Raw genomic sequence first — 14,226 nt, 5'->3', positions numbered from 1 at the left:
AGAAATGAATGAAGCCGAGAAAGATCGGTGTAAGAAACTTGATTTCATGGATGCAGAACAATCCACTGAAACCACTTCCTCAGGAAACAGAGCTCAGCTGTGTCCTTACATTTGTGGCCAGTGTGGAAAGAGTTTTGGAACTAAAGTAAAGATTTATCAGCATATGAGAGTTCACTCTCAAAAGAACATATGTCAAGAGTGCAAAGAGAGTTTCCCAGACAGGCAACAGCTGAAGGATCATGTCAGAATTCACATGGGAACAAAGTCTTTCATATGTCATCTTTGTGGCCAGAGTTGCTCAACAGAAGGACGCCTCAAGGACGCCTAAATCAGTTATGAATGCACCTGATAAGTGGTGGAGCTTGCTGAACTGAATTATTTGCAGCAGGTGCCTCAGTTGGAGTGCTTTCTATTGCTTGGGAATCAGATGGATAGGAATCTGTAGATTGAGATTTCGCCTTAGCATCAGCAGATGACCCTTAAATATATGGTAGAAAATGTAATGATTGATTTCAATACAGTAATATATTAACAATGGTGTGCAATATAGATGAATAAAACCAGTTCGTTACGTCAGTATAAACTAAATAAACCTTTAAAAAAATGATTTGCATTTTTTTAAATAGTATTGATGTGAATCACATAGATGAGAACTACATGGACACTACATGGGATGTGAGTAAGTAGCTGTATTGATCTGATGTTTGTGAGACACAGAATCTGATTGGTTTGAATCCATTGTGTTTGTAAGATGCTGTCAGATTAAATAACATGAAGCTGTTCTTCATCTTCCTCATCTCTCACTGCTACTGTCTTCTCTCTTCACCTTCACCCATACCATCCTCTTCTAGAGGATCTACAGCTCCAGATGCCCTGGAAAATAAATCAACACAAATTAAAAATGCAATGTTTATTAAGGAAACCTGCCGAGCTTTCTGTGGAGTTCAACAGCTGTCTCTGTAAAGGCCCTACAATTGATTTCCTTAAAAAATCATTCAAATATTATTTTTGGTGTTGAATGGATTATTTATACTTTAAGTATATTTTGAAATATTTTTGTATTGCTTTATCTTCTATTGATTCTTGAAAGATCATCATTGTTATACATTTTATCCCAATATTTTATTCCTATTTTTAGACTAAAATTAACTATGAACTCTGATATGAACTATTTTAAACATATTACTATCTGTATTTTGATATATGGTTGACTTTAAAGCTTTCTACACCTAAACATTAAAGCACTGACTTACAGACAGAATCTCACATTCCTTCGTGATTTTTCAACTATTTTCAAGTAATTACTGGACAGCATGCGTTTAATTATGTATTTCATCAAGAACAGAATTGTTATTGCTCAAGTAAAGGCCAATGCAATTATGTTTGAATATAGAAATATTATACAAAGAAGTACTGGCAAGATTTTTCATCTTTTTTTTTTTTTTTTAAGAATACAGGGCTTTTAAAAATTATTTAATGTTATAGAGTAAATGTGACCATTGTTATACCCTACAGTCCAGCGGTAGCGGTAATGCAACAAATAGAAGAAAAACTGGATTGTGAATTACTGTGTGTGTGTTTTTTTTTTTTTTTTTTTTTTTTTTACAACAAGAAGAAAACAAAACAAAATATACATCTACAATGGCATTAGCAGAATTAGTTAAATGGGTATCAAGCAAGGCACTTATCAGTTGAATAAATAATAATAATAAAAGTAAAAGAAAATACATACAAATAAATAAATAAAATAAATTTAGAAGGGGGTCTCTTCATTCGTCTTCTATAATATATAATTATATATATATATATATATATATATATATATATATATATATATATATATATATATATAATTTTTATTATTACTGTGCTGCATACGTATTTTCTGTGAGTCTTAACGGGACTCTAATTTTGGCGCGGTGATCTGACGTCATAAGGCTGCGACGCTCTCCAGCATCTGTTATCACTCGGCTGAAGAAAGGTTTGTGTTTTTAAGCATTTCAAGTGTTTACGTCGACATAAAATGTTCAAGCAGTTTTGTAGTTTTTACAAGAGGTGTACAGTGACATAATGTTGATGAATTTAGTATTGTAATACTTTAGGTAACAATGAGAGTAAAAGCTGCGTCTCACTTCGCTTCCTTTATTATTCATCGGTTTATCGTGATGAGAGAAATCAATATTAATACATGATTCAGTGATTCAAAGCTCTCGAATTACCGCTCACTGAAGCTGCTGCTCAAAACAACGAGAACAACAAACACAATCATGATGATAAAGCAACTGTGAATGTGTTTATGATACTGAAATCTGTTAAATGCAAATTCAGGACCAAATCTAAATCATGAAGTCCTTAATTATTTTCTGTATACGTTTCTTTACTAAAATGCAGCTCTAGTTTTGACCTGCTGTTTTTTCTCTTTATTCCAGGCAATTTAAGTCCACTTGATACACTGTTATAAAGATGGAGTTTATTAAAAAGGAGAGAGAAGACATGAAGATTGAAGAAACATTCAAAGATGAAGATACTGAGGAACAAACAGGTTGGTTTTCTTTTCTCGAAGCTGAACTGTCATTTGACCTATACTGAAATGTCCAGCTCTACAGAAAGGAATGATATTTTTGAAGAATATCATATGATTGTCTTCTTGAAGAGGTTTCATTGAGATCACATGACTAGACAAATACTAAAGCTGCCTTCTAGTAGACCTGAGAAGATCCTACTTTCAAGTTGGACATTTGTTATTATTAGGAAAAACGCTATGCAATTACTAAACAAATATTTTGTGTTACAATAATGGTTTTCAATTCAGAAATAGATAATTTTGCAACAGTTTAATCGGGGCTTGTCTGGGAAGCGCTACACCATAATATTCATCCACTTGAAAACTAAGACATATTGAATTGATCTTGCATTTACGTCATCTATGTGTTCACTATTATTTAAAATGTTTCTCCAATTTTCTAGATTATTTCAAGTAAAAATAATTTTTATTAATATTTAATGCATGTAGAAGGTGCTTAAAATGCTTGATGTACTTGAATTTATTTTGAAATTTAAGTCCCAGAAAACCCTTGAAAACAGCCATATTTTTGAGAAGGTTCTTGAAAAGTTATTGAGTTGTTAGAGGGCAGTATATATTTACATTTAGTCATTTAGCAGACCCTTTTATCCAAAGAGACTTACAAATGAGGACAATGGAAGCAATCAAAATCAACAAAAGAGCAATTATATATAAGTGCTATAACAAGTCTCAGTTAACTTAACACATAGCAAGGGGTATTGAATAACATAGGCTAATAAATTAAAAGCATAAAACAAAAACAGAAAACAAAAAGAATAGAGCAAGCTAGTGTTAGAGGTCTTTTTTTGCTTTTAAAAATTGTATAATGAATGAAAAGACAACAGATATAATACAAAAGATTAGAAAGCTAGTTAGATTTTTTTTTTCATTTAAGAATAGATTTAGAATAGTGAGTGTTAAAGTTAGAGGGTCAAATAAAGATGGAAGAGATGTGTTTTAAGCCGATTCTTGAAGATGGCTAAGGAGTCAGCTGCTCAGATTGAGTTGGGAAGGTTATTCCACCAGGAGGGAACATTTAATTTAAAAGTCCGTAAAAGTGACTTTGTGCTTCTTTGTGATGGCACAGTCAAGCGACGTTCACTTGCAGAACACAAGCTTCTAGAGGCACATATGTCTGAAGTAATGAATTTAGGTAAATGGGTGCAGAGCCAGTGGTATTTTTGTAGGCTAACATCAATGCCTTGAATTTTATGCGAGCAGCTATTGGAAGCCAGTGCAAATTGATAAACAGAGGTGTGACACGTATTCTTTTTGGCTCATTAAAAATTAATCTTGCTGCCGGGTATTGAATTAATTGTAAAGGTTTGATAGAATTGGCTGGAAGAAGAGGGCATTGCAATAGTCCAGCCTGGACAGAACAAGAGCTTGAACAAGGAGTTGTGCAGCATGTTCCGAAAGAAAGGGCACGATCTTCTTGATGTTGAATAAAGCAAATCTGCAGGATCTGACAGTTTTAGCAATGTGGTCTGAAAAAAAGTTTGCTGATCATCAATCATAACTTAAAGGTTTCTAGCTGTTTTTGAAGGAGTTATGGTTGATGTGCCTAACTTGATGGTGAAATTGTGATGAAATGATGGGTTGATGTAACCACAAGCAGTTCTGTCTGGGCAAGGTTGAGTTGAAGGTGATGGTCCTTCATCCAGGAAGAAATGTCTGTTAGATAAGCTGAGATGCTAATAGCTACCGTCGGATCATCAGGATGGAATGAGAGGTAGAGTTGAGTGTCATCAGCATAGCGGTGGTATGAAAAACCATGTTTCTGAATGACAGAACCTAATGATGCCATGTAGGCCGAGAAGAGAATTGGTCCAAGAACTGAGCCCTGAGGCACCCCAGTAGTTAGATTTTGCGACTTGGACACCTCACCTCTCCAAGATACTTTGAAGGACCTATCTGATAGGTAAGACTCAACACTGAAGTGTGGTTCCTGAGATGCCCTTTATCAGTAGGGTTGACAGGAGGATCTGGTGGTTAAGTGTCAAAAGCAGTGTACAGATCAAGCAAGTTAAGTACCCTCAACAAAAGTCCAGCGTTTGGTGACCTTAGGGAGCGTGATGGATTGTAGCGTGGTAGAAGGGTAGTTAGGTACACAGGAGCTAAACCATTTAGGGCCTTATAGGTAAGTAATGATAATTTGTAACTGATACGGAACTTAATAGATAGCCAGTGCAGAGACTGTAAAATTGGATTAATATTATCATATTTTCTTGACCTTGTAGCCGCTGCATTTTGGACTACCTGTAGCTTGTTTATTGAAGAAGCAGGACAACCACCTAGAAGTGCATTACAATAGTCCAGTCTAGAGGTCATGAATGCATGAACTAGCTTTTCTGCATCAGAAACAGAAACATTGCCAAGCTACGAAACATGTTGTCTAAGATGGAAGAATGCAGTTTTTGTAACATGGGAAATATGATTTTCAAAAGACAAGTTGCTGTCTAATATAACACCCAGATTTTTGACTGTAGAGGAAGTAACAGTACATCAGTCTAGTTGCAGATTATAATCTACAAGATTCTGTGCAGTGTTTTTTGGTCCAATAATTAATGTCTCTGTCTTATCCAAATTTAATTGGAGAAATTTATTGGTCATCCAATCTTTTACATTTTAACACACTCTGTTAGCTTAAATAATTGAGAAGTTTCATCTGGTCTCGTTGAGATATATAGCTGAGTATCATCAGCATAACAGTGGAAGCTAATTCCGTATTTTCTAATAATATTACCTAGGGGCAACATGTATATTGAAAATAGAAGGGGACCTAGGACGGATCCTTGTGGCACTCCATATTTTACTGATGATAAATGAGATGACTCCCCATTTAAGTAAACAAAATGGTAGCGATCAGACAGATAAGATCTAAACCATCTTAGAGCCTGCCCTTGAATACCTGTATAGTTTTGTAACCGATCTATGAGTATGTCATGATCTATGGTGTCGAATGCAGCACTAAGATCAAGTAAAACTAGAAATAAGATGCAGCCTTGATCTAAAACCTGACTGAAATTCTTCATACTGATCATTTTTATGCAGGAAGGTGCTCAATTGAGCAGACACAACTTTTTCTAAAATTTTAGACATAAATGGAAGATTTGAAATAGGCCTATAATTTGCCAGTTCACTAGGATCTAGTTTTGGTTTCTTAATAAGAGGCTTAAAAACCGCCAGCTTGAATGGTTTTGGGACGTGTCCTAAAGTTAACGACGAGTTTATGATATTGAGAAGCGGTTCTTCAGCTCTTTCAATAGTTTAGTGGGTACAGGATCTAATAAACATGTTGTTGGTTTAGATACAGTGATAAGTTTATTTAGCTCTTCCTGTCCTATAGTTGTAAAGCACTACATTTTATCTTTGGGTGCGATGAATGAAACTGAAGTGTTAGATGCTGTAGAATCTACATTTGTTATTGTATTTCTAATGTTATCTATTCTTTCGATGAAGAAATTCATAAAGTCATTACTATTTAACATCGGTGGAATATTTGAATCAGGTGGCATCTGGTAATTTGTTAATTTAGCCACTGTGCTAAATAAAAACCTTGGATTGTTTTGGAATACAGTGTTTTCAGATTTTAACCAGAAATGTCAGGCATGTCAAAATTTCTCCAGGCCCCCAAAACACCCTTATACCCCAGATGGTTATATAATCTTTTGTAAATGATGAATGTCAAAAAATATATAAAATAAAAAAAATCAAACATGATTGGCAGATTCAGGATTGGTATGTGTCTCTCTGATCTGATACACTTTGAGTTCATGGAGCTCTCACCTAATGAGCTGGTGATCTGAATCGGGTGTGTTAAAACAGAAACTGGTCTATAATATCCCAGTTTTGTTGGAAAATTTAGGTTTTGGTCTTTTAATATTTTTTTTCTTTGTCTGTTTTTCAAGTCTGTTGATTTAAGCCATTAAACTGGCACTTACTTGTATTTGTTTTTTTTGTGTGTGTTTTTTTGTTGTTGTTTTTTTTGCTTTAGACCTGATGTCACTAAAGGAAGAGAAGCAAGAACTTACAAAGATAGAAGAGAAAGATGAATATGAAAGACTTGACTTCATGACCATGGGAAAATCCATACAGACTGAAACCTCTTCACACACTGGAGAGAAGCCTTTTGCCTGCACACTGTGTGGGAAGAGCTTCTCATGCAAACCATCTCTTAAGAGTCACATGGTCGTTCACACTGGAGAGAAGTTTCCATGTGATCACTGTGGAAAGTGTTTCAGACATAAATCATCTCTTAATTCACACATGAAAGGTCACACTGGAGAGAGTCCGTATACCTGCAGAATGTGTGGAAAGAGCTTCTCAATTAAATCGACCCTTAATGCCCACATGAGGAGTCACACTGGAGAGAAACCCTTCATTTGTGAACTGTGCGGCAAGAGCTTCACACAAAAAGGAAATCTTACGGGTCACATGAAAACTCACACAGGAGAGAAGCCTTTTGTGTGTGCTCAGTGTGGAAAATGTTTTTCACGTGAAACAAACCTTACTTACCACATGAGGATTCACTCAAAGGAGTATAATTGTCAGCAGTGTGGACAGAGATTCCCAGACAAGAGACGCCTTAGTTGGCATGAAAAAGATCATTCTCGAGAGTCTTTCACGTGCCATGACTGTGGAAAGAGTTTCAGACTGAAAGGTCAATTTAAGGTCCATATGAGAATCCACACTGGAGAGAAACCATTTGCCTGCACTCACTGTGGAAAGAGTTTCAGTCAGAAAGTTACACTTCAGATTCACACGAGGCTTCACACTGGAGAGAAACCATTTACCTGTCTTCAATGTAAGCGGAGCTTCACATATCAACGAGACCTGAAACGTCATTTCCAAAAACATTCTGGAAAGAACCAACAGTCCTCTGCAAGTAGAAAGAGGCTTACAAAAGTAGTCTGAAAGATCAAAAGCATGATCGCTCTGGAGGAAGGCAGTTTAATTATAATCTGTGTAAGAAAACATTTCTTTTTGCCATCGCACTTGCAGATAGCCCTGAAAAAAGTCACACAGATGTGGACAATATTTCTGTTCTTCATGTGGAAATTGTTTTAAATGTCTCAGCAGTTTAAAATAGCACCTGAAAATATGTATGTGTGAAATTATCGCTGCGTTCACACTGCAGCTGTCCTAAATCTAATTGTCCACCTTTATGACCAATTGCACTTTTCACCTCTTTATGAATGACATTTTATTTATTTAACTATTTAATTATTTAATTACTTATTTATTTTTTGTCTTATACTTATGAACGGCTGTGAACACACCTGACCATCTACTTTGTCCAGTTGTTCTGAAAAATTGGGTTTGTTACCAGACACAACTTTGTGAATATGAAATTCATCTTTGAAACTTTGCTGGATTATATACATTCACCACTGTCAAAAGTGAATGTCATAAGTGAGATTATTATTAGCTCAGGTGATGTTAATTGTAAAGTGAATTCGTTATTAAACTCAATTCATAAAAAAAAATAAGTGTAATTGCCTCCCAGAAATGTCTTACACGATTGCATTTCCAAACAGTAGCATCCACATCCAAAACCAATTAGTGCATTCATCTGCTCGCTCTGAGGTGCAAGTCACTTATTATACAGGTACTGGTCATATAATTAGAATGTCATTAAAAAGTTGATTTATTTCACTAATTCCATTCAAAAAGTGAAACTTGTATATAATATTCATTCATTACACACAGACTGATATATTTCAAATGTTTATTTCTTTTAATTTTGATGATTCTAACTGACAACTAAGGAAAATCCCAAATTCAATTTCTCAGAAAATTAGAATATAACTTAAGACCAATACAAAGAAAGGATTTTTAGAAAACTTGGCTAACTGAAAAGTATGAAGATGAAAAGTATGAGCATGTACAGCACTCCATACTTAGTTGGGGCTCCTTTTGCCTGAATTACGGCTGCAATGTGGCGTGGGATGGAGTCGATCAGTCTGTGGCACTGTTGAGGTGTTATGAGAGCCCAGGTTGTTCTGATAGTGGCCTTCAGCTCTTCTGCATTGTTGGGTCTGGCATATCACATCTTCCTCTTCACAATACCCCATAGATTTTCTATGGGGTTAAGGTCAGGTGAGTTTGCTGGCCAATTAAGAACAGGGATACCATGGTCCTTAAACCAGGTACTGGTAGCTTTGGCACTGTGTGCAGGTGCCAAGTCCTGTTGGAAAATGAAATCTGCATCTAAATAAAGTTGGTCAGCAGCAGGAAGCATGAAGTGCTCTAAAACCTCCTGGTATACGGATGTGTTGACCTCTGACCTCAGAAAACACAGTGGACCAACACCAGCAGATGACATGGCACCCCAAACCATCACTGACTGTAGAAACTTTACACTGGACCTCAAGCAGCAACATGGGCTGTGTGCCTCTCCTCTCTGCCTCCAGACTCTGGGACCATGATTTCCAAAGGAAATGCTAAATTTACTTTAATCAGAGAACATAACTGTGGTCCACTCGGCAGCAATCCAGTCCTTTTTGTCTGATAGACGCTTCTGACGCTGTCTGTTTTCAAGAGTGTCTTGACACAAGGAATGCAACAGCTGAAACTCATGTCTTACGTCTGTGTGTAGTGGTTCTTGAAGCACTGACTCCAGCTGCAGTCCACTCTTTGTGAATCTCCCCCACATTTTTTTATGGTTTTTGTTTCACAATCCTTTAGAGGGTGCGGTTATCCCTATTGCTTGTACAATTTTTTTTCTACCACATCTTTTCCTTCCCTTCACCTCTCTATTAATGTTATTGGACACCGTGCTCAACCAGCCTCTTTTGCAATGACCTTTTGTGTCTTGCCCTCCTTGTCCAAGGTGTCAATGATTGTCTTTTGGACAACTGTCAAGTCAGCAGTCTTCCCCATGATTGTGTAGCCTACTGAACTAGACTGAGAGACCATTTAAAGGCTTTGCAGATGTTTTGAGTTAATTATCTGATTAGCGTATGGCACCAGGTGTCTTCAATATCGAACTTTTTCACAATATTCTAATTGTCTGAGATACTGAATTTGGGATTTTCATCAAAAACATCAAAATTAAAAGAAATAAAAATTTGAAATATATCAGTCTGTGTGTAATGAATATATATAATATAACAATTTCCATTTTTTGAATGGAATTCGTTAAATCAACTGTTTGATGATATTCTAATTATATGACCAGCACCTGTACATTAATTTTAATATATTCTCCTACTTTTATTTAGTGACTTATAGTGCCAGTTTGAAAAGTGATAATTTTATATTCTCCTACTTTGAATGGAAACCTGGGTACAGACCCTACAGCACTATGGGACACAAAGGTGCCTGAAGTGTACAGGTAAACTCACTTATTTCAATCTCAACCAAAATTATGGTCTGGATGAAAACTTTGTATCAGTGTCACCTGATGTTTGATCACGACCTAATAAAATATAAATCAACTTGAAAATATAGATCCGTACAATAAACTGACAATAATGTAATTACAGGCTGTTACTGAAAATAAGAACCTGTTCTTAATTGATCTGGTAAATAAAGGTTAAATTAATTGATTATAAATGAATTAAAAAATGAAACCATTCTGAGAGCAGACTGTAGAAAAAGCAGAAGAGTGCATTGCTTTTAGGTGACTAGTTTAGCTAGCTCCTAATTTGCTCACCATTCACCAAGGGTCCTGTGAAAGTAGTGGTGGTGGCATGATCTGCCATCTTCTTTTGGGAGATTTAAAGTCAGATTTTGGTTGCATTGGATCTGTTTACTAAATCAGTTATGAATGCACCTGATAAGTGGTGGAGCTTGCTGAACTGAAACATTTGCAGCAGGTGCTTCAATTGGAGTGCTTTCTATTGCTTGGGAATCAGATGGATAGGAATCTGTAGACTGAGGTTTCGCCTTAGCATCAGCAGATGACCATTAGGGTGTATTCACACCTGTCTTATTTGGTTTGATTGAAACTAACTCCGGTTTGTCTCCTCCTTTGGTACGAATTGTTTTGGCAGGTGTGAATACAGCAATCGCAATGGGGTGCACACCAAACAACCTAACTGAGACCCATCTGAAGATGTGGTCTCGGTTCATTTCCAAACTAACTCTGGTATGGTTCGATTAAGGTGTGAATATGATCTGAACTTGATCTGATCCAACTGCAGAAAGCACTGTGACTTTTGCATTAACAGCCTCCCGTAGTTGGAGTTGCCTTACCGGAATGTGTTGAGTTAGCCACATTTGCTAGCCATTGAAAAATGAGTTGTGGATCGACCTGGAGCTCCAAAGAGACACACAGCCTCATTGACGTGTTCAGGAAGTTCAGGGAAAGGATAAAGGAGAGGGGATTTGAGTAGAGGCAGTGGAGGGCAGTGGCGATTGCATCATCGGTTGAGAGGTTGGACCTGGAAACTGGAAGGGGGTTCCAGGAATTTTGTCAGGACCCGGAGCTTTGCATGCGTTGATCCTGCTGAAGGATATCCTCACACTGTCCGGGGACAGCGTCATCACCTGGCACCGGGATGCGGTGGAGTCTTCTGTGCAGTGGTGCTGTTTTGTTGCTTAAAGCGAGCAAAGAAGGTGTTCAGCAGAGAGATGATGATTTCACAGATCTGTGGTGGGGGCTTGTAGTCCGTAATGGTCTGTATCCCCTGCCACAGGCTCCAGGTCTCTCTGCTGTCACTGAATTGATGGGTTATCCTCCTGGAGAACTGTCTCTTAGCCTCTCTGATGCCGCGGGATAGGTTTGCCCTAACTGTCCTCAAGCCCACCTCATCTCCAGCTCTGAAGGCAATCTGTAGACCTCCCCTGTCATCCATGGCTTCTGGTTGGCCCAGACATTGATGGTTTTTGTGACTGTTACATCATCAATGCACTTGTTGATGTAGGCAGTGACAGTCTTTGAGTACTCCTGGAGGTCAGTGGAGTTATTGTATGTGGCAGCATGCTTAAACATATTAAACAAAATCCCGCAACTAACACAGAGTTTAAAGCCAAAAAAAGTTTAATTTAGCCAATATATTGCCCCTTTTGGTTAAAGTAGTCTACTGGTTGGATAGATGTAGACTTGGTAGGTATATGGCAGCCATTAATAACTCCAGCACCTTGGGGGCATCCCCACCCATCCCTAAAACCATGTAGTATTGTTCTTAAGTTAGCATCAGAGGGTGTTTTGATGTACAGTGGTTTCAGGATTGTATTTATAGCTGTGACGACTTCTTGGACGATGAGGCAAGGGGTCATACCAACACCAAAGAGGTGGGATACTGACCTCTATTCTAGATTAGTTGCTAGCCTCCACAGACAAATTGCTAAACAAATCTCTAGATAGAGTGGTCTTCTGTATCTGGTGTGTTGGTGGGTTAAACAGGGCCGGAGAATGTGCTTTTTCTCATTCTGAAATTCAGCGACCACTCTCTGTCAGTCCAATTGTTACTGATAAATTGCCACCAATCCTGACGGCGTGGATTGACCCAGATTCTTCTTTAGAGAAGGAAGAACAAAATTTGAAAGAATTTGGAATAGATCGAGTCAGTTTCATATTGAGGAAACAACCTGAAACAACAACAGGCTTATCTATTAACCATAGATAGTCTTATAGGATATCAAATACTGTAAAGTGTAGATTGTTTCTTAATTACAAAGAAAACTACCTCCTATGACGGAAAAATGTGGTGTAAAAGTGCTTTGTGCCTAAGCAGAGTGCAACATGATTTTTAACATGTAATTTGGGTGGATGAAATGCCTAAACAGTTGTATGCCATAATAATAATAGCAGTAATAGTAATCCTTTGAACAATTAAACTTAGGACACATATCACTTTGAGCACTTGATCCTTGTTACAACATCGTGTAGATGACATAGTCTCATCTGATGTTCATAAGTGTCTTCATATTGCATTTGTAGCTGATAACAGAAAATCAGTAAAATAATAACATCCGCACTGTGAGAAATCTCCATGATTAGCCTGTTTTCAAAATCCTGCTTTTCCCTGAATTTTCTGTTAAATGAATGAATGACCTTAGCACACGTGTGTTTTTGTTTACAAGTTCTGGTTCACTTGCAAAAAGGGCAGTGTGAAAGCGAACCGCACCAAACAAAAAACATCAACATTGTATTTGGTCTGGACCAAGCAAGTGAACCAACACACATTCCTGGTGTGAATAGACCCTTAAATATATCATAACAGAAATTAATGGACAATGTAATGATTGATTTCAATACAGTAATGTATCAACAATGTTGTGCAATATAAATGAATAAAACCAGTGTGTTAAATCAGTGCTAACTAAATAAAATAAAAAAAATGTATTTGTATTTTCGTCCTTTTTTTTGGAGAGATACTGTTTAAATTTAGAATTAAAAATAGCATTGATGTGAATCACATAGATTGGAACTACATGGACACTACATGGGATGGGAGTAAGTAGCTGTATTGATCTGATGTTTGTGAGACACAGAATCTGATTGGTTTGAATCCATTGTGTTTGTAAGATGCTGTCAGATTATATAACATGAAGCTGTTCTTCCTCATCTCTCACTGGTACTGTCTTCTCTCTTCACCTTCACCCATACCATCCTCTTCTAGAGGATCTACAGCTCCAGATGCCCTGGAAAATAAATCAACACAAATTAAAAATGCAATGTTTATTAAGGAAACCTGCAGAGCTTTCTGTGGAGTTCAACAGCTGTCTCTGTAAAGGCCCTACAATTGATTACCTTAAAAATAATTCAAATACTCTATTTTTGGTATTGAATGGATTACATTTATACTTCAAGTATAATTGTAACATATTTTTTAATGTTTTTTATTGCGTTTAATTATGTATTTCACAAAGAACCGAATTGTGAATTACTGTGACTTTCTATTTTCTGTGATTTTGAACCAGACTTTTATTTTGGCTCGGTGGTGTGACATCATAAGGCTGTGCTGCGCTCCAGCATCTGTTATGATTCGGCTGAAGAGAGGTTTGTGTTTTTAAGCATTTAAAACTGTTCAAGCAGTTTTGTAGTTTTTACAAGAGGTGTAAAGTGACTTAATGTTGATTGAATTTAGTATTGTAATACTTTAGGTAACACTGAGAGTAAAAGCTGCGTCTCACTTCGCTTCCTTTTTTATTCATCGGTTTATCGTGATGTACGGAAGCCCTGAACCGCATGGTGAAAAAAAAAAAAAAGGAAACTTATCTCGTTATTTCGAGTTAAGTCGTTATTTCGACATAATAACTCGTTATTTCGACTTATTAAGTCGTTATTTCGAGTTAAGTCGTTATTTCGACATAATAACTCGTTATTTCGACTTAAGTCGTTATTTCGACTTATTAAGTCGTTATTTCGAGTTATTAAGTCGTTATTTCGACTTATTAAGTCGTTATTTCGACATAACTCGTTATTTCGAGTTATTAAGTCGTTATTTCGAGTTATTAAGTCGTTATTTCGACATAATAACTCGTTATTTCGACTTATTAAGTCGTTATTTCGAGTTAAGTCGTTATTTTGACTTATTAAGTCGTTATTTCGACTTATTATGTCGTTATTTCGACATAATAACTCGTTATTTCGACTTATTAAGTCGTTATTTCGACATAATAACTCGTTATTTCGACTTATTAAGTCGTTATTTCGACTTAAGTCGTTATTTCGACTTATTAAGTCGTTATTTCGAGTTATTAAGTCG

At 36.6% G+C, this 14,226-nt stretch overlaps 1 protein-coding gene across 2 annotated transcripts; it reads left to right on the top strand.

The window, feature by feature from the left end:
* Window positions 1-1,884: 1,884 nt before the first annotated feature.
* LOC127956025 (gastrula zinc finger protein XlCGF8.2DB) lies at window positions 1,885-12,866 on the top strand. 2 transcript variants are annotated; one of them, XM_052553780.1, is made up of 3 exons: window positions 1,885-1,981; window positions 2,430-2,542; window positions 6,561-12,866. In XM_052553780.1, the coding sequence occupies exons 2-3, from the start codon at window positions 2,464-2,466 to the stop codon at window positions 7,478-7,480; spliced, it is 999 nt and encodes a 332-aa protein (XP_052409740.1). In that variant the 5' UTR covers window positions 1,885-1,981; window positions 2,430-2,463; the 3' UTR covers window positions 7,481-12,866. The 2 variants fall into 2 exon arrangements, with proteins under 2 accessions (XP_052409740.1, XP_052409741.1); XM_052553781.1 differs by lacking the exon at window positions 1,885-1,981 and adding an exon at window positions 2,042-2,284.
* The last annotated feature ends 1,360 nt before the right edge of the window (window positions 12,867-14,226 follow it).

Source organism: Carassius gibelio, chromosome B4 (genome assembly GCF_023724105.1).
Source record: "Carassius gibelio isolate Cgi1373 ecotype wild population from Czech Republic chromosome B4, carGib1.2-hapl.c, whole genome shotgun sequence".
In the NCBI taxonomy this organism is placed as follows: domain Eukaryota; kingdom Metazoa; phylum Chordata; class Actinopteri; order Cypriniformes; family Cyprinidae; genus Carassius; species Carassius gibelio.
Note: the sequence above shows the minus strand (reverse complement) of the source record. Positions and strands in the feature narration are given on the sequence as shown.

Bases quoted from the DNA above. Each gene is read 5' to 3' on its own strand.
- LOC127956025 (XM_052553780.1), top strand. From the start codon at position 2,464: ATGGAGTTTATTAAAAAGGAGAGAGAAGACATGAAGATTGAAGAAACA. The intron at 2,543-6,560 runs GTTGGTTTTCTT...TTTTTGCTTTAG, and splicing joins AGATACTGAGGAACAAACAG to ACCTGATGTCACTAAAGGAA.